General features: G+C 39.4%; 2 protein-coding genes across 2 annotated transcripts in view; one reads left to right on the top strand and one right to left on the bottom strand.

The window, feature by feature from the left end:
- Positions 1–8676, top strand: part of COL9A1 (collagen type IX alpha 1 chain) — an 86911-nt gene extending 78235 nt beyond the window's left edge. The window contains exon 38 of the mRNA XM_081829352.1: positions 8140–8676. Coding sequence (XP_081685478.1) covers positions 8140–8324 — 185 coding nt within the window. The 3' untranslated portion in view covers positions 8325–8676. The remainder of the gene's footprint in view (positions 1–8139) is intronic.
- Positions 8677–10540: 1864 nt separating this feature from the next.
- Positions 10541–20944, bottom strand: part of LOC145723189 (collagen alpha-1(XIX) chain-like) — a 15443-nt gene continuing 5039 nt past the window's right edge. The window contains exons 2-3 of the mRNA XM_081829351.1: positions 18277–18354; positions 10541–18099 (exon numbers count right to left, since the gene is read on the bottom strand). Coding sequence (XP_081685477.1) covers positions 17981–18099; positions 18277–18354 — 197 coding nt within the window. The 3' untranslated portion in view covers positions 10541–17980. The remainder of the gene's footprint in view (positions 18100–18276; positions 18355–20944) is intronic.

Below are 20944 nucleotides of genomic sequence, written 5' to 3'. Positions count from 1 at the left end.
GTCTGAATTGGATACCATTTTAAAGATTTGCTCTTTGATTACTTAAGCCTGTAACAATAATGGCTGGCACAGATTTTTCAAGGCAACTTTAATGAAGAGTCAAATGATTTGTAAATGATGCCTGTGTTCCTCCTGAGAAAACAAGTATCAGGGCTTAAAATATTAATTTTTTGAATAGATGATTTAAAAAAATCGTGTCAAGGTCCAGCCACAATGCACTCGTTAGAAAATTCTGAATGAATGAGGTCCTATCCATTGTCAGTCTCGTTGATAGTTTTCTGTTTATTTTTAACCAGAAAGAGCAACAAGAAAATCCAAGTTTTCAAACTACTCATGTTGCATAGGGAGTAACTGAAATCTTATTTTAAAAGCTCCTGTTTCAAATATCCAGACCCTCCAGAAACCCATATCCAAAAAAAATAAATAAAATAAATAAACCTGAACATTCCTATTCATATAACCACAAAGAGCCATGCACAAGCCGGGTATCACAGCTGTGTTGGCTGAGGCGACAAAGTTGCCTCTGTGTGAAGAGCCTGGATTTGCTCACTGGGCGTCTGTTCTCTCTTTACACACTGGCTACTCTGTCCCCTCAGCTCAAGCTGCCACCCACTCATCCGCCGGGAAATGACCTACCAGCCCAACCCCAGAAGCAGCAGAGCAGGGTGGAAAGTCAGTTGGGTCTGAGGGCATGAATGACATGCAGCCTCCCAGCGAACCCTTACAGCTGCCGGGGTGGTGGCTAAGGAAGGCTCCCAAACCCCGGAGCTGAGGAGAGTCAGGGTGAGAGGTTCTGCAGAGAAAGGGTGGTCCATGCTTCCACAGTGGATTTGGAAAACTTGGTGTAGGGAAATTTAGAAAAAGAAATGCTCATTTTCTAATTCTGACAGAGGCTTACCTATTCAATCGTGACTCTAATTGCGGCCAAAAACACTGCTTTTTCATTATCCATTTCATTGCTCCTGGGAATTGCTTTCTCATTAAATTTTTTTTTTTTTAAATACGGATACATTTGGAGATGGCTCAAACACTGCTTTGCTAAAGCTGTGATTCATGGGTCTGTCAAGATGCTTTCACAAATTGATAAATTTTCGTGATTGGGAAAGGAAGTTTTTATGATTGGAAAAGGAAAGAAAATCTAGTTGAAGCTACATGGGACCAAGAGAAGATTTCAGTGTATGATAAAGTCTACATTCATTGATGGATGTTTAGAAGAGGAAAGGGAAATAGAATTTACTGAGTGCTTTCCTCCTTTATCAGTGGTAGCAGTAGGTGGTTTAAAGTTGATAAAAATACCGTTACAATTCACTTATCTGTATATTGTAGCATTGCCTTACAATTTCTCTTTCTCCTTCTATTTTGTTGACAAATCATGTAACAGTTCTCAGACCAGCAACGTGCATTCTTGGCAAGATTTTCCTTTATCAGAAATATATTATCATTTCTGATGACTCTTAGTTTCAAAAACTCAGTTGATAAACCATGTTTTAGGTTTCAAATGAGAAGACTGAGGCAGACCCAGCTCTGTAAATTCAGTGTCCCAGGCTGTTGTGAGGGGACACAGTATTCCCCACATGCAGTCACCCACTCAGATGTGCTGACTCTGACTGGGAGGGCTTTACATGTGCTCTTGGGCCTTTGCTCTCCCCAAAAGGGGCTTCCCTGATTTGCTTTTTAGTACATGAGACATTTGTGTGTGGGCACAGTGGTTAGGGCGGGACGAGCTCATCACTGGCAGTTCTGCCTGGTCCTCATCTAGTCTCCCTTATGAAAAAATCAACTTGTTATAGCTGGTCTTGGATTTAATACTTAAATATGATTTGTTAAAAACATTTATGGGCTATTTCAGGACTGCTGCACTTGTCCTTTGCCTTTTCCTTTCTGCCTTTTGCCAGTCCTTGCCCCTTGCTTCCTGGTACCACTCCGAAATCTGGTCTTGGTCTATGCTTTGGTTATATTTCTTGAAGGATACTGACATTATTTAGTGGGAAATCTGAGTTTCAGGTTATATTTTACAAGTTTGGGCTACCTTTCAAAAGCATGCAGTTTCGCAAGTGCTTTAGCACACAGGCACAAAGGGTTTATGTTTCCCCCAGTCCCTGAGGCGCCAGCCGGGTACTCTGGTTTTCTTTGGTTTTTAGGTCAGCTCACATTCTCTCGTCTACACTATGAATATGCTTAGCTAACAATTTCTCGAATCCATCAGTCCCCAAACAAGAGCTCTTTGGGTCATTCCTCCCCTTAAGCTAGTACTGGGAAAGTGGGCTATTTGGGAGCTCCACAGTTCAGACATCCTGGGTTCAAATTTTGACTCTGTCACTTACTAGCTCTATGACATTGGGTGACTTCCGACTCCAAATCATAAATGCAAAGTACTGGCTCACAGTAAATTATTGAACGAGTTCACTGTCCACTGAGAGGCTGGGCTTTTTAATTTCCCTGGCAGAGCCTGGAATGTGATTAGGAATGTGGTTTCTGGTCTCTCACAAACACAATAGTAATAGGACTTCAGGGACTGGAGGAACTTCCAGTAGCACTTGGTGCAGGGACTTGTCTGGTACCTAAAAGAAACATCCTGCAGAACAGGACATCCCGCAACCTTCCTTATTGTCCCTTAATTTGGACTTGGATTCGGGACTTAAATCCTCCTGGATGAGAAAAGTTCATTTGATCATTCTTCCTGAAGCAAACATATCTGATATATTTGGGAAAAAAATGTAACTAATACATTAATTATTTATCGGTTATCAGAATTCCTTTGCTCTTCATGGACGGTTTTAGTTGTCTCCTCTCCATATTGTATCTCACTGTTCAGTGTTAAGTATCATGCGGCCCTTTGGGGCTGTAATGGTACATTGCTTCCTATGGCCCTAGATCATTACGATAACCGCCACGCTGACTATCGTTTTTGGCTGAAGTGCTCTGTTGTCTGAAGAGTACCCATGAATCCTCCAGTGTGTTTCCCACAGCCGGAGGGAGGCAGAATGGGTATTTAGGAAGGATGGGCTCTGGAGCCAAGCTTGCAGGGTGTATACACGGCTGTCACTTACTTGCAGCTGCTTCACCTCTTAGCACTTCGGTTTCTCCTCCGTATCACAAGGTTAATAACCACATGTACCTTCTAGAGTTATTTAGGAGGATCTATGTACATGTTAATACATGTGAAACACTTAGAACAGTGCCTGGCATATGGCCAGCACGCTGCAAACTTAGCTATTATTATTTTGTATTCCTCTGTTTATGTTTGAGGAAATACAGACTTAAAAGTTCACCTGCTCTAACAAAGGTCTCTCAGGTAATAAGTGGCAGAGGCAAATATTCATACTTTCTAGGTCCAGGTTCATGTAGTAGACAAAATGTTGAGCTGACTGTCTAGTAATGTGATTCGTTTGTCTTCGCCACTCTAGCCATATAACTTCAGCAAGTCCCATAACCACTTAGTGTCTTGATTCCTTTTCACCTCTCTCACAGAGCAGAGTGGATCACATTAGAGATCCCCGGGACTTTAGATGCCCTCAACCCCCCACCCCCACCTTCGGTTTCTTCCCACAGGCCTTTGGTGGCATCGCTTGATTGGGTTGTCTCATTAAGGGTAACTCTCTATGCCCTACTGCCACTTAACTTGCCTACTTGGGACCAGTTCCTTGACGCTCTGAGGATTTTAAGGAAACATATTTAATAATAGGTCCTGATCTCCACTGTGCATTCAAACTCATGGGGGGAAGAAGCCAGTTCAATAAGGACTCATATGTATGTGACCACCAGGAATGCAGCTTGTAAACTGACAAGCTTTCCCTTCTTGGACGAGGAGAGAAGGGCAGAGCTGGCTTTGTGCAGGGTCACACTAGGCAACTGGGCTATTTAGGTTTCTTATGCAAAATTTGCACAGAGGTGAGCTTTGCTTGTGAATATTGAGTGGAAAAAACCCCAACAAGCCCCAAGCCAAGGGCACACTCAGTTTAGGCTGGTTTAGCAGTAGCCATTTATCCTATTTCCATCACTGCAGCTATTTTATTTGGCTATGGGGATCTTATATAAATAAACGGCTTTATGCCAATTCCTTAAACATATGCTTTGTCAAACACCACAAAAGTAAGCTCAGCGTAAGGTGAGAAATGTAAGGAAGTCCCTGGAACATACAAACATTTTACATAACCCATGGATAAATCACCAAATTAATGCTGAAAATCACTTTCAGGTTTTTTTTTTTTTTTTTTTTAAGGCCTTTATACACAGTCCCTTTCACTCTGCAGCATGTATTAGATCCTTCAGAATGTTCCAGCGGGGACTGGTCTCCATCAATGTAACATGACTACCCTCTAGTGTTCGCACAGAGAATGACACAGACATTCATTTTTAAAAGTAACGAAATATTTGGCTGTAACGTTTTTATAGGTCCTTGAAATTTCAGAAAACTGTGTAATCATTAGCTAGTTAGTGCAGCTAACACACCCACGAGGGAGACAAAGCAGAATGAAAACACTTCAGATCTGTTTTCTTCTGAAGAGTTGGAGGGTAGTTTATAGATACTCGCTAATGCAGCTGCTGGACTTCTTGAATGATTTGGACTGTGACATAGTGTCACCCCAAAATTACATCCTAAACAGTAACAAGAACATTTGAGAGTAAATGCCCAGGGTGCGGACTCACCAGAAATTGATGATGATCTGTTATGTGACGGCTGGGTTTTTTTCCTCTGGTCATTTCTACAGGACAAAACCTCAGAAAAAATATCTTTAGTTTCTTATGATAGAGCTCCAGAAGAATCAGTACTACTCTTGGTTATTGTGCCTCTTTTTGCTCCCTAGTCAATTCAGGTGCAAAAAATTAAACAAAAAACACCCTCCCACCCACACAGGCCGGCATGCGCACGCGCAATCGCGCACACACCTCGGCAGAATTAGCTCATCAGTGGGTATGGAAATACGGTTGCGTTAGAGTAGCGGGGAAGGGCCCTTGTTTCTAGCTGCAACACCCTCTAGCTGTGTGACGTTGGACGATTATTTAGCCTTCTTAACTCTCAGTTCACACAAGAGGAAAATAGGATCAATAATGAGCACAGTTCATGGCCATGGTAAAATGGAAATATTTTATAAGTGTTGATGATGACAGTGACATCCAGAGCTCCAGAGGGTCAATTGCTGTATTTGCCCAAGGGAGAATTGGACTAGATGTACTTTACATAAAGTAAATCGAGGGTACACAGGATGGCCTCATCAACTCTTTCCTCAAAGGATGAGCAGGAATCTGGAATAAAGGCAGCAAGGGAAAAACCTCTCCTGGAATGTGTAGTGATGGGGAATCACATATGAAAACCTAAAAAGCTTTCCTTCTGCTTTCTTTTTTTTCCCAAATATTTTATTTATCCATTTGTCAGAGAGACACACAGAGCACAAGCAGTGGGGAATGGCAGAGGCAGAGGGAGAAGCAGACTCCCCGCTGAGCAGGGAGCCCGATGCGGGGCTCGATCCCAGGACCCTTGGATCATGACCTGGGCCGAAGGCAGACTCTCAATGACTGAGCCACCCAGGCGCCCCTTTCCTTCTGCTTTCTAATATTGTTGTGTAGTAGAGAATAAATTCCCTTAAGTTTAAGGTTTTAGGCAGGAGGCTGGCCGTACAAATGTTCAATAAAAATTTGAATTAGTTGGTAACACGTAGAAATGGAGAGACCTATTCCAGAATGCAGCTTCTAGCTTTCCTTGACAATTAGCAGAGGTTCTGCAGGCTCCGGTGCGTCTTCCCTCATGGCAGCTGTTGGCTGGAGCCGAGCTGCCCCAGGCCCGTCCTCCCTGTTGCCTCCCTCCCACCAATGGGGAGTTCTCATTACATCAGTTTTCTTCTTGTAAAGACTGCAGGGCATTTCTTTACTACCTTAAGGGCCAGCAAACTTTTTCTGTAAAGGGCCAGAGTTTTTGGATCTGTGGGCCCTGCAGGCTCTGTGGAGGTTATACAGCTCTGCCCTTGTAGTGAAAAAGCAGCTGTCGGTAATATATACACAAATGGCCATGGCTCTGTTCTAGTAGAACTATTTACAAAAATAGGGGTTGGCTCATGGGCTCCCCTCTGTTCGCCCGCCCCAATCTGCCTTACCCGCTTTGCCTCTGGGGTCATTTGGTTTGTGACCTCTCCTTTGGGCATTTTTCTCCTCTTCATCTTGATTTGATTTTGTGAAGGCAGACCTGGTATGTCTCCATGGGAATAGTGCTGCTCCTAAAGTTATGAAAGTTACCCTTTATGTGCCCCTTTATCTGGCCTAGCTTTTAAACCTTAAAAGAGCAAGTTTGAACAACTGCTTGTATCAGGAGATGTGAAGAGGCTCTGCTACAGGCTTATTTATAGGTGCTCTTGATTAGGGAAAGACTTTCTCAGGGGCCTGGTCTTTAGAGGAAAACACAATCATCTGCTTCACTACAACTTAATATAGTTAAATGGAGGCTTATGGGATACATTAGGGGGAATTACATCTCTGCTTATCTACAGCCTTGAGATGGATAGAATCAAAGATAATTCTCTTAAAACTTAATAATATGTTGTTCTGTCTTCTTGCTGTGTGTGGATCTAATTGAGAGAATCACAGGAAGAATGAGATCTTACATACAAAGTAAGATCTCTAATCTGTCTTCCTTCTAAAAGTATGTGAGAGGGCGCCTGGGTGCCTCAGTCTGTTAGGTGTCTGCCTTCGGCTCAGGTCATGATCCCAGGTCCTGAGATCCAGTCCGCTGTTGGGCTCCCCGCTCAGTGGAGAGCCTGCTTCTCCCTCTCCCTCTGTTGCTCTGCCTACTTGTGCTTGTGCTCCCTCTGTCAAATAAATAAATAAAATCTAAAATAAATGAAAAAATAAGTGAAAGTGAGATATATGTAATCAGATGACTTAATAAGACCAGACCACTGTAATAAGACCAGTAAAAGACATGTGTAATAAGACCACGAAAATAGAAAAAGAAAACTAAAATCACTGAGAGAGAAGGAAAGTAAATCTAAGTAAATACATAATTGAACATGTTCACCGTCTGGCTGAATGGCCGACGTAGGATGGCTGAGATGGAATGAGGATCTCTATGAAACTATATCATCATGGCATATACAATTTGTCTCACACTGGTTTCTTCCCGCCATCTTTACACTAATAGTGCTAAAACACTGCTGGTATGATGGGGTGCGTAAACATTCAGCAGAAATTCCTGTTATGGGGTACTCTGCTTCAGAGAATGTGCCCCATGGGGTGACCAAACAACCTTTGAACATGACAAAGGGAGAAAATGCTCCCAAGGAACTCAGGCCATGATGCAGTTCACGTAGGCGTGAACCCCTGATGAGAAAACATCTGGGAAGTTTGTAGGTGCATTGCACAGGCTTCTAAGACATCCATCAGTGATATCCTCATAATCATAATAGCCCCTGTTTATTAGATGCTTTCAGGCATGGAAGTTAGTTTTGAGGAAGGTATATCGTCCCATCTTGGAGATGAAGAAACTGAACATTTAGTGACTTGCTAATGTCACCCTAATCACAAATGCCAGAGCAAGAAGTTAGAGCTATCTGTCTCTAAATCCTATGCTTCTAACCACTGAGCTATACTTGGACTCCCTGTCTGGAGACAGATCACCTGTTAGGGATGATGCCGCTGGAGAAATACAGTGTGAGCCACAAGGAGAGTTGTGTGCATACTTTTAAATCTGCTAGTAGCCACATTATCAACGTCAAAAGAATCAGGTGAAATTAATTTTAATAATACAGTTTAACCCATTGCGACCAAAATATTATCATTTTATCATGTAATAACAAAAATTATTAATGAAATATATTTTAATTTTTCAAAGTCCAGGTGTGTTTTACACTCTTACACTTCATCCCAATTTGACTTAGCCACATTTCAGTGCTCAATAGACATTTGTGGCTAGAGGCTACCGTACTGGAGATGCTGAGGCCTCCTTCCGTTTTTAATTTCTAAGAAACCCAAGTCCAGCGAAGGAATTTTATCATCATCATCATCATCGATCTTCATCCATCATTTCCAAAAGCACTTACTAAGGCCCTGTGTGCACCCCGCTGGGCTGGGGGAGGGAGTCCGGGGCCTTCGGCCAGCTCACAGCCTTTGGGGTTCTCCTGTTCACATGTGCAATCGTTTGTGTTTCAGGTGAACCAGGTCCTGCCAGCTACGGGAGGAATGGCCGGGATGGCGAGCGAGGCCCCCCAGGGGTGGCAGGAATTCCCGGGGTACCTGGTCCCCCGGGCCCTCCTGGCCCTCCTGGGTTTTGCGAGCCAGCCTCCTGCACCCTGCAGGCTGGGCAACGGGCATTTAGCAAAGGGCCCGATCAGTGAAAAGCTTAGTGCCACGTGGCTGTCTGCATAAACCATGCCTGGCAAAGGAGCGTGGAGGAGAAACACCACCGAAGCCGAGGCAAGAGACAACGATGCATTACCATCAACGTTATTACATAAGTCTTAATGACAGATTTAAAACAATGGTGCTATTCAATAAATCCTCTTGCTTTGCCCCTGGAGGGGAGACAGGAGAGTCATCAGATAAAAACAAAAACAAAACCCCAAAACCCTCCCTTTAAATAAATTTATAATCCTATTCCCGGGATGTTGAACTTCAGCGCGCCGTACACGTGTGACCCGTCGTGGGCCACTGTGCCAATAAAGAAGGACAACTGTTTGGTTTTCCTTAGCTGGAGTAGTTCTTTTCCTTTTTTATTTAGATGTTCTCAGATTACTGTTTCGGTTATACAGAGGATTATCAGACCAGTGAGGAAGAAACCTCACTGTAGTCACTAGAACTGGTGCTTAAAATGCCCGGCAGTGTGTCCTCTCGGGAGCCGTCCGCAATGATTTCCTTACATCACGTGTTGGTTTTTGTAGTCAGCCTGGATTTCTGTTGAACTGTACTGTATCCCAAACCCATTAATGTTTTGAGCTCTTCTATGTGAAGCAAAGAAGGAATTTTAATATCCTGACAATTCATAAGTTTTAATGAGGTTATTTATTTTCAAGGTTTGAGGTAACATCGCTGGTTGTACCAAAGAAGAAATAAATATGGTTTCTTAATCTCTTGTATGTTTTCTTATAAATAATCATGTTCAGGGCACCTGGGTGGCTCAGTTGGTTAAGCGACTGCCTTCGGCTCAGGTCATGATCCTGGAGTCCCGGGATCGAGTCCCGCATCGGGCTCCCTGCTCGGCAGGGAGTCTGCTTCTCCCTCTGACCCTCCCCCCTCTCATGTGCTCTCTCTCTCCTCTCATCCTCTCTCTCCTCTCATCCTCTCTCTCAAATAAATAAATAAATAATCTTTAAAAAAAAATAAATAATCATGTTCAATGAAGTCACTGAACTTTAGATACATTGAAAAATTTCCAGTTACTGGTATTTCTATAGGCATGTTTATAATAGTAGTGCTTTTTCTCTATGGAGAAATTAAAAAAAAAAAAAAAACCCTTTCCTGTTCCCTAGGGGGTGTTACCCTGGGGATAGAAGTTCTTTGTGTGTACGTGTGCAGCGTGCAGGAGAGCTTCAAGGACCTTTTCAAAATTTTAATGAAAGCTATGGGGCCATCATCCCAGGAAAACACATGAGTGCATCTGTACAAACATGTTGGCAGACTATTTCAGACTTCATTTCAGACTTGGTTTCTAGGTTAGGAACCACCGCTTTTGTGTCAATGGTTAGCACCTTCCTATTCAGAACTTCACTGCTGCAAAAATGATTTATGTTTCACCATTTTCCACCATTTTTCGTAGACATTTTATGACGACAGTTCAGCTAAAGCACTGTATTCTTATCAATAGGATAGGTATTGCCTGACCACTCAAGCACTTTCTTACTATTTACATAGTCACATTGACTGGCTATTTTATTGTTGATCAGACTTAATATATTAATTTTATGTCACAGTAACTTCTCCCAGGGGGATGGCACAGTGCTCAAAACAGTCAATATCTCCAGTTGGTTTATGGAATTCAGTTATCTCAAATCAAGGGGGCGTGAGCCCTAATAGGATCTTTGATACCAATTTTTTTCTTTTGTGTACTTGCTATACATTTAAAAATTTTAGCCCTATTTGTTTGGCTAAATCAATCATTATTTAATTTGTATTCGGATTTCTTCAAGTTTTTAAAAAGATTTATTTATTTATTTAAGTACTCTCCACACCCAACATGGGGCTTGAACTCATGACCCAAGATCAAGAGTCGCATACTCTACCGAAAGAGCCATCCAGGCACTCCTCCCCTCTCCCTGCATTTGGATTTCTTTAAAACTTCTCAGAGCATCTAGTTCTGTGCTTTGAGCATGGATTGTGCTTCAGGAGAATGATTCCAACTTGGCTGCATAAATGAATGCCATTTACACACACTGAAAAGGATGTTTTCCTTCATGTGGAATAGATAATTTTTGGAAATAGAGACATCCGTTCTAACTACTTAAAATGATCTTTATATAAATGGCAAACCTTTTTAGGTACTGCAACACTTAACCAAATAAATGCAAAGAAATGGCCTTGTCTTTCCACAAAGATGGTTTTATTTTAACAGGAGTGACATAATCAAATACAACACAAGAAAAATTAGATAACCAAATAAATACATTTCCCAGTTCTATAATATTGTATTCAGAAGAAAATTTTTAAAAAATAAAATTTCAAAGAACAGTTCATCCAGCTGTTTTACAAACCTGATATACAAAAGGCTGTACAACAAGCCCCACGGATACCATACGCAATATTGGAAACAACCACTTACAAACAGATTATGCAAAACTAGTACATTCCAAATGGTGGGGACAATCCACTGTAAATCCAGTTAAGTGAAGTAGTTTACAGAAGCCGTAAATACTTGGCTGAGAAATTGCAAAGAAAAGCATCCAACAAATCCTCTCCAGTGAAAGAGTTGATAAATATTTAATTAAGCCAACCCTCTCTCTAGCAGAACAGAAAGTTCAAAACCTCTTTGAGATATTTTTAAAAGTTGGGTGAAGTGCTACCTAGAGCACTCACTGAGAGAAGAGTGTGTGAATAATTAAGGTTGGTTAGAAAGTGGCATATTACTCAAGGGCAAATGATCACTAGTCAGTGCTTCTATGGCATTATGATATGATTTTCATCCCAAATATCTGACAGGTTGGTTAAGAACTATGGAAATCACTTCCAAGGTTGACTGAGCACACAAATTCACTGGCATGGTTTGGGATAATTGACTTCTGTCTAGCAGAAGAGTATGAACTAGTAGTCATATCAGTTACGTGATTGATTTGATTATAGACACTTTCTATGTCAAACTGTCTAAATGAATATTGCTATTCTTAAACATCATTAGTAAAATCTGATTTATTTGCCACCTGAAATAAGCTAGACTCCCTGCTTTAGAAGATCATCTCTATTATTTGATTTTTTTTGGCTACGACAGTGTTTCTGGCATATAATATCTATGAGTTTACAAATAAGCCATTTTAGGGAGAAGATCACTAAAAATACATAAAATCATACCAAATATCAAGAAAGTTGCTTTTTTCTGTTAGCCCTGGCAAAAGGAGTGAAAAAGTACTAATGAGAAAAAAAATACTAGCAAGCTAGTGATTCTGCCATTTACAAATTTTGCAATGGACATAAATGGTTTTAAATATCTTTAATAAAGAATATTTGTGCTCAATAAATATAGGTCAATAAATATAGGACCAATAAATATAGGTCCTTTTTTTCCCATTGAGTAAAGCAAATCTTTTTCATTTGTGTACTTATCCCTTTTCAGTGAGCTTGTGATCTGGGATGGTGGTATTAAGTGCATATGGTTCAGTAAATATTAAATCACAATCTGTTAACCATTACAATGTAGGACTATAAATACACATGCTCAAATGCTCTTTAAATGATTAACTAGGGGAAGTGTAATCTATTTGTCAGATCCAGTTATCAGAAAGAGGACGCTGATATTATTTTTAGTCTTCGTAAATGGCAATCCATATTAACTTTCTCCTTAACATGCTTCCACATCTTACTCTTGACTCCAACAAGTTTTCTAAGACTAACTAGAGAGAGAACAAATGAGGGAAACTGGCTCCAAGAAACTGTCTTTCTTTTTAAGATTTATTTGCATTTGTCTTTGGCCTCCACATTGAAGATCTGTGTGTGAAAAGACTTGAGAATATTCCTTAGAGAACACCTGGTTAATATACTATATCACAAGGAGACCTGAAGATGAGAATAGTTAAGACCTATGTAAATCATTTCCCAGTCTAAACAGACATGTAAATCCACGGGCATGTTTTGATGTGATTAATTTCTGTTAAGGAAACATGCTATGTATTTAACTTCTTATTGCCTATTGCCTTATCATTAATGATGTAAGAGCTTACATTTATGAGAAAAGTTAACTGTGATATTTCTTATCTTGCTCAGGCCCCTCTATAACAACGAGTCTTAAATGATTTTAGTGAGGAGATCACTTTTGTGTGACAAAAGTTGCAAAGGACGGATTGTTCTCTGACTTTTGTTTCTGCTTGTAATTCTTATCCACAATCATCAGACGAGGCTTTTTATGTGCTGCCAGGGAGATGGGTAATAAACTTAACTATTATGAGCTAAGCACTGATTCCTGTGACAAGCAAAGGCATAATCTCCAGCATGGTATAAACATGAAACCTGCAATAGTCCAAGTTACAGGTTTCCTGGACATCTGTGTGGCTCGCGTTTGGTATGCGAATGCTTTGGGGGCATCTTTGTGGCTGAGACCTACAAGAATGGAGCTAAGCGTGGAGCTTCAGCCATGAGAAATGGTGAAATGGTAGAGAGTAGAAATGGTGTTAATAACTGCACCTTAGAATTCCCTGATTTAGGGTCAAATCCGTTATTGCTAAGATAAGCGAAAAGCTTATTATATATCATGGACATATAGGAATCAAGGCCTCAAAGCATTATATCCAAGTGAGATTTGGAATAAAACTAGTGCCATTCCACTTAACTTGATTATGTCAAACGAAATCTTAAATAGTTGGATGAGGTAAGGTAGAGAACAAACAAAATGGGGAAAAAATATACCCTAAATGTTATTTTAAAAATAAATAGTTATAAAATATGCCATAAAACAATCTGAATTTAAATACATCAATACACTGAAAAATATTTACCCCTAAAATATACTTTAAATAATACAGTAAAATGAAAAATTGTAAATTAATTAGCATCTTTACACCCATAAGCTTATTATGGTCAAATGACACACACCCTTCTGATGAACTTAATTCTTATTGAACTACCCCATAAGTTTAATGAAATCTCCTACTCTATTAGTATTCACTTTTGACAAATTCATGAAGTAAGTGGCTGACTCCTTGAGTTGTACCATGTATCACTCTTTACTATATTATGTGAACATGAAATGTTTTCCATTTAGATTTTCTTAGACTTGGCTTTGGTTTTATAAGCCTGTCTTATCTTTGAGGTAAGTTTTTGCTCTTCTGGGTCTGCTTGTCTGAGTGAGCTTTCTCTGTGCTCAGGTTCTTCATTCAGTTTAAACTGACCAGTTAGTCTGGCATGATTTTGTTGAGGAAAATGTCTGGATTATGACTCCAGCTACCCAACACAGTAAAACTGAAAACATCCATTTGTCTTGTTTCCTGAGTCTCCTAGTAATTAAAGAAAATTAACAGAAATCATGCTACCACTTCCCGGCAACTGGTAAATGAATTCAATGGCTGAGTCACTTAGAAGTACCGAGGCATAAAAGGTAGAAATTCAGTTCTTTTCTTCATTTTCTCCTCCTAGAAGCCTGTGTAGTCTGTGAGAGGAGAGGGTAAAAAAAAAGGGGGGGTGGGGAGAGGGTGTGTGTCCCTCAACACTAAAGTTCTAAGAAAGAACAATAAACACTGATGTGTCTTAAGAAAGGGAACACAGGCAAATGTGGAAAAAAAAAAAAGAACAAAAGCAATGAACCAATCTGCAAAATGATTCTGAGAATTCATTGAAAAGACTGGAGAATATAATTTAACCTAGAAATTCTCAATCTCAGGGTATTACTACCTCTGTGAGCAAAATTAAAATAGTAATTTGAAAAACAGTGTTCCTTATCTTTTTTTTTGTAAATAGTGATATATTTCTAGAAAATAGAAACATCATACAAATCTAATTTTTAAATTTAAAAATTTTAAGTACTTTGAACATTATGGAGATTTAGACATTGTGTAATTTTATAAATGGTCTACTTCTTGAGATAAGCTAAATGCTTTTTACTTGTCCATCAAAAGAGAGTGTCCTGCCTAAAAAGTAGGATGAATACTTAAGTGTTTTCATGTTAATCACCAAAATAGGAGGGTAGTATACAATCTAAAGTTACCAATAGCAAAGTTGCAAGTTAAGCAGGTATGTAAATCCACTTAAGAAATAAAATGGGAACAGCCAAGGAATCACAGGTTATTGTGCCTTCTTCGTAAAGATACTTAAAATGAGGAAGAACATAAATTAAAACAAATTAACAAAACACAAATTAATAAGAAATTATTTACAAAAGTAAAAAAAATAAAATAAGTGCAAAGGCAAGGGTCTGATTTAGTTGTCCACTAAACTGTTTCTAGCTTTGTATTTCTGCAAGTCTGTTCAGTTCTTCTGATTCAAATTGCTTTATACACCATCTTGTGGACAAAAGGAGGTATATCACAGGTTCTCAGATGAGAAAGACTAAGTCTTACTTAACTCCTAAAACATATTCATAAAAAATATTTTATAATCCAAACACCAAATGACATTTTTACAACAAATCTTAAGGTAATTACTTAAGCTCTGTAAGTGACAAAATTTTTAGTTTCACTAATGTCATGAAATATAGAAATAGCGTATGGGGTTACTTTAAAGTTATTAATTAAATTACTGTGATCACATAGTGAAAAATTTCAAAGTTTAAGACTGGTAGTGTTTCTCTTACGGTCAGGAAGAAGTGGTTAATGTCTTCAACAGGAAAGAACAATGAACAAACTCATGAATTATTCTTCCTTCTTCTTTAGATTCTAAAGGCTATGAATATTAATTGAAGTCATATCTTATTCTTTGCATAGAAAGATTTCTATCTGAAAGTGTTAACTGATCTTGGTACAAATTGTTAGACTGGAATCCAAACATACTTATATAGGGCAAACCCCGTTTTAATTACTAATTGTCATCATGGCCTGTAATTATTCTGGAGTCCAAATAAGAGAGAATTCAGGAAATTTGATAATTCTTCTTCCCTGCTGTGGACGCTACTGACATCTATCTGAAAGTAAACAAATGCTTCGGAATGGAATAAAATGATACCACAGAGTTTGCCACCACCAAATTATGGAGGGGAAAATTTCCCACCCTACGTCGGGGCCTTAATTATCCACTTCCTTGATAGTAAGGGAATTAGGCAACTGCCAAATGTCCACTTTATTTGGTGTTGTGTTAGCTGGGCCCAGGCTTTCTCATTGCTGTTGGCTGCAGATCATGTGAGACAAGAGCAAATGTTGGAAGGTAAATGTTAAGCAGGGTGAGAAGAGCTCATTCCATGTGGACACAGTCCCATTTTTCTACTTATGCCAAAGGTAGATTAAGTCATATATGTCAGTTATAACAGATGAGCTTGAATCAATGAGCTCTATTTTGTCATATGCATCATAGAACGTGACATTCCCCATGCGCCTTAAATCACCTGAATAAATCCAAATTCTTGGAACAGGAATAAACCAGCCCAGCAATTAATGGAATTTAGACAAAGAAAGGTTCCTAAATAAACAATTTGTAAGAAAGGATGCATGACATATTGTGTGGAATTAAAATGAACATAAGTTATAAAATGAGAAAATAAATGGAGTCTTTTTATGGATATATAAGACTCAAAGAAAACAAGGAAAAATACACTGATCACCAGCAGCAAAAATGTTCATGAGAACATGAACATGCTAAAATAAGTACTTCTGGATTAGCAAAGAGGCAAAAGGATAAACAACCTACTAATTAATATGAAAAAATAATCTTTGAAAACATATAAAATGTATAGCATCGTGATAAGTTCAAGTAAATTAAGGAGTGGCAGATGAGTTGTAAGCTTTCAGAAAATTCAAAAAATTAAAGTTCAACAAATTAAAAGCTCAAGATATACACATAGCACCAGATTTTGGATCTCTGTACATTTCTGGGAGGGATAATTTATCACTTTACTAAGAAAATGCATATGCATATTCCAATTGTGTAATCTAAAACACAGCACCATGGTAGGTATTGCACAGGAAGGAAAATTGAAGAAGAAAATCAATTTAAAGTTTAAAACATTGGAAATAAATACAATAACTTCAGAGAATAAAAGAAACAAACTTGGAATTGAAATATACAACATTATTCAATATGAAATAACTAAACGGTTGTGTGTGCACACAGCCACGTTGACAATACCTGACCAGCAGTTCGTTCATCTCTAATGAAAACCAGTTCAAATCATGGGTGCATTTGAACAAAAGCCTCCCTACACAACTCTGTTCACAGCTTGTTGCAATTTCAGTGGGCTTGTCTTTCCAAATCTGTTTTCCAATGAACAAACAAAAGCAACCATTGTAGCCTGGTCTAGCCAAATTGGAATCTGCGCTGCTCTTTGAAGAGGTGGGGCCTCCTCATTTCGGCAGGAGGGCTCTGGGCCGCACACTCACCGCATCTGTGGGACCCACTGCTTAGATTTCAGCAACATCCTCGTGCCCAATGTTCTAGAAAGTCAGTTGTTTTCACCCTCTCAAAATAACGTACAGCTAGGCAATAAAAATACCGTAGTAAGCAATTGGGTTGGTGATCACTGTACTTTCGTTCCCTTTCAGAGGACGCAGCCTTCACAGTGCCTGTTTTTTCCCCTGAAGTTAGTGCTAACTCTTTGGTCTGAGTGCTACTTGCATATCCGGTCCCGTGGCTTTCCTTGGCTGCCCTGTTTCTCAGGAATACTGTTTCTCCGTAAGAGCTTTTGGGCTTCACCTCCTCAATACGAATCTGCAGGCACCACACCTTCATCTTCTAGATCAAGGGGTCTCTTTCCCAGTTGCTACACATCCCATCCTTTGTTCTGATGGCCAGTTCTTGTCTTAAAATCGGAGAGTGATCCAGCCAGAAGGATAATGGATACCAGGACCCCAAGACCTTGCTAGGCCATGTAAGCTTCAAAGGTACCAAAGACAGCTTGATGCCTCCACCATCAAACACCTGTTAGGGAAAACTGCCTTCTGTTTCCCAAATGAGAAACTCAGCAAAGACACTGCAGTGTTGGGCTTTTCTTGTGGGACTCTTGTACAATTGGACTTTGTTCCCCTCTTCATGCAGCAGATATTCATGCCAGTGGTGATTGCTTTGAACTGAGCTCATCATACAGAATTAACAAAATCATTTCAGTTGTTGGCTATGGTGGGTTTTGGGCTCCCTGATAAAATAGGCTCCTGGGTTTTTTTTTTCCAAAATGAGTTATGAAGTGAAGCTCTTATTGCCTATCTGTTTCTCTGCATAAGCAGGATGGACATAGGATGGTATAAGAAATCTTCGGCTATAAAAGTCTTCAAAAAACATTGAGCAGGAGCAATGCACTATGTCAAAAAAGTTGAAATTTTTAGCAATGATGGTAAATTTAAACTCCAAGAAAACTTGAAGTCTGAAACTTTAAAATTCAGAAATCAAAGGCCAAATACAAGTTGATAAGTCTAGAAAATGTACATCACCATCCGCCTACTAAATCATAAGATGTAATTTCATCTTGAAGAAGAACTAATGACAAGATCTGCTTACTTAGTTCATAGAAGATCCTGAATAAAAATCATAGTAATGGTGAAGCAAAACATATGGAATGAATTTGGGAAAAGCTGAAAATGCTGCTATCCCAATTATAGGATTCCAACTGTTGCTTTTAATGTCTGGCTTACCAAAAACAAAAACCAAAAAAAGCCACCCATATATCATGAGGGTTTGAGAGTATTAAGATAGCTCAATGTCAAGTCTTCCCCAGGTGTGTTTATTTCCCACCTGTCCGCTGACGGGCATGATAGACGCAATCTTCTGGATTACATCTTCCACTAGGTCCTGGGGGGCCCTGGGGCCCTGGGGCACCTGGTGAGCCTGGCAAACCCGGAGCTAATGAAATAAAAGATCCCCATCAGAATGCAGATCACATATGGCTCTTCCTCCCTCACTCCAACCAACATGGGTCATTCAACTTCACCTGTAGCAACACATAAGGGCCACAGGCGAGAAGGTGCAGTTCCTGGTTTTAGAGGCTTGCTTGTGTTGTGAAGATAATATCACTATTACCTGAAGTCCCAGGAAGACCCGGACTCCCTGGAAGCCCAATTCCAGGCTCCCCTCTTTCTCCCTTCTGTCCTCGGTAGCCTAAATGAGAGATACATAAAAAGAGAGACACAAGAAGTAAGAGTGTTCTGTGGCAACACAGCATGGGCAAGAATCATGTTCTTAATCCATACTATGTATTTTTATGTTACTCCTTCACTTAACATAAGCAGCATATTAGCTATCTGTTTTGCATTATAATCACATTAGGCTTACATATCAGATTAGGTGCAATGAGGATCTTAGAAATATGCAGCTACCATAAAAGTTCCAACTAGTCAAACTATTGATAGTGAGATTTTTTGACCCTGAAAAATGATACCTAAGTAACTCAAATCAACCATTCATATCATCTTTCAAATAGCTATGACAAGGTGCGTGAACCCTCTTCAATTCAATTCTGACTGGACGCTAGATACAGGCTAAATATAAGAAGTATACTGCCAGAGTTCTGCTTAGTATGAGGACAAGATGATATGACAACAAGAATCTGGACCTTAGTCCAAGAATTAAAGGGAATGAAAGGAACAAAAATTCATGATTTTAATAAATGACAGCAAGAGTGTGAGTATATGGAAAGCCATCCATCTCAGAAGTCAGGAGAGGACAAATCAGGTCTTTATTCAAATCACTGACTACATCAGCATTACATCTCTTCCGAGGAAAACTAAACCAGCAAGGCCATGGTTTAACATGGCAGTTCGTAACTCCAAAGGACGAGGTGCTGTAACAATGCTAGAAAGCAAGCAGGTTGGGCGCCTGGGTGGCTCAGTTGGTTAAGCGACTGCCTTCGGCTCAGGTCGTGATCCTGGAGTCCCGGGATCGAGTCCCGCATCGGGCTCCCTGCTCGGCGGGGAGTCTGCTTCTCCCTCTGACCCTCCTCCCTCTCATGTTCTCTGTCTCTCATTCTCTCTCACGCAAATAAATAAAATCTTAAAAAAATATATATATATTTTTAAAAATAAAAAAAAAAGAAAGCAAGCAGGTTGAGGGATTCATCTAAGCTCAGTTCATCAATTTAAGATCCTTTAGCCAAAATGAATTAGGTCTAAGATCTGTATACATTTTAAGATAAAATCATTCTTAGTCTTGAATATGCTTGTTGTCACATGAGTTAGACTAGTGCAGAGTAGTTTCTGCCTCTGGGAGCCCTTATCTCTGCTTTTAAAAAGCAAAAAGACAAATACCATATGACTTCACTTATATGTAGAATCTAAAAAACAAAACAAGTGAATAAATAAACAAACAAAAGCAGAATCAGACCTACAAATACAGAGAGCCAACTGATGGTTGCTAGAGGGGATGGTGGAATGGGGAAAATGGGTGAAGGGGAGTGAGAGATACAGGCTTCCTGCTATGGAATGAATACGTCACGGGAATAAAAGGTACAGCGTAGTGAATATAGTTGGTGATATTGTAATAGTGTTGTATGGTGACAGATGGGAGCTACACTCCTGGTGAGGACAGCATAATGCATAGACTTGTTAATCGCTATGTTGTGCACCTGAAACTAATGTAACATTGTGTGTCAATGATACTTAAAAGAGATAAAATTGCAAGTAAAAAAATATAAAGCATATAACACTTTTGATCTGTGTTTTATATATTGGCATCCATGTAAGATTCTGTTTGATAAAAAGGCTTTGTGGCTCTAAGAGTTTCATGATGATGGTAAATAGAATTTAATTTCCAACTTTTCATATTTAAACAGCAGCTTAAAGACTACACCTCGTCCAAAATGAACAAAGCAGTCATGCAGAGACATGCAAACACCCAACAGAGATAATCAGGAGAGCACCTCAGTAGGAGAAGTAGGTCCTGACTTAGTTGTGCCTTTCTGTAAAGGTGTGTTATTACTGCAGAACATGATAAGAGAAGAAATTTTAATGTTTTCTATGAGCAGAATGTAAGAAAAATGATTTCCCATTATTGTTGAGAATTAGACATCAGTTTTGGGGTTTCCAGTCTTCATTTTTACTTGACCATATAGTACATACCTTATAATTAAAATAATATCAGCAATAGGATCACCACACCATTATTTTTTTTTACTTTAGAGGTGTGACCTGATCATAAATATGAAAATAGTGGGAAAAAAGCATATACATTCAGGAAATATATTTTGAGGTGCATATTGGAAGTATATCCCGGGAGAAATTTTCACACATTTATACTTGAAGACTGTTACGGATATTCAATATAATCCTAGATTTTAGAGACAATAGTGGTTTGAACATGTGGCATGATATCAGAAGTTGATACATATTCAAATTCAAAATATTACCAGAATTTCTTTTACATAAGTGACTTTCATTTAACTTGTGTGAACAACAAGGAAAAATGCTTATATTTAGGGTCATTTGAAAGCACCCTTCCAATTCCATTATTTAAACATTTCTGCAGTAAAATAACATGTGTTACATGAGGTGTATTTGTTTTTTTTTTTATTCTTATGTTAATCCCCATACATTACATCATTAGTTCTAGATGAAGTGTTCCATGATTCATTGTTTGTGCATAACACCCAGTGCTCCATGCAGAACGTGCCCTCCTCAATACCCACCACCAGGCCAACCCATCCTCCCACCCCCCTCCCCTCTAGAACCCTCAGTTTGTTTTTCAGAGTCCATCG

This window comes from Leptonychotes weddellii, chromosome 8 (genome assembly GCF_054177405.1).
Source record: "Leptonychotes weddellii isolate Sample4059 chromosome 8, ASM5417740v2, whole genome shotgun sequence".
Classification (NCBI taxonomy): Eukaryota; Metazoa; Chordata; class Mammalia; order Carnivora; family Phocidae; genus Leptonychotes; species Leptonychotes weddellii.
Note: the sequence above shows the minus strand (reverse complement) of the source record. Positions and strands in the feature narration are given on the sequence as shown.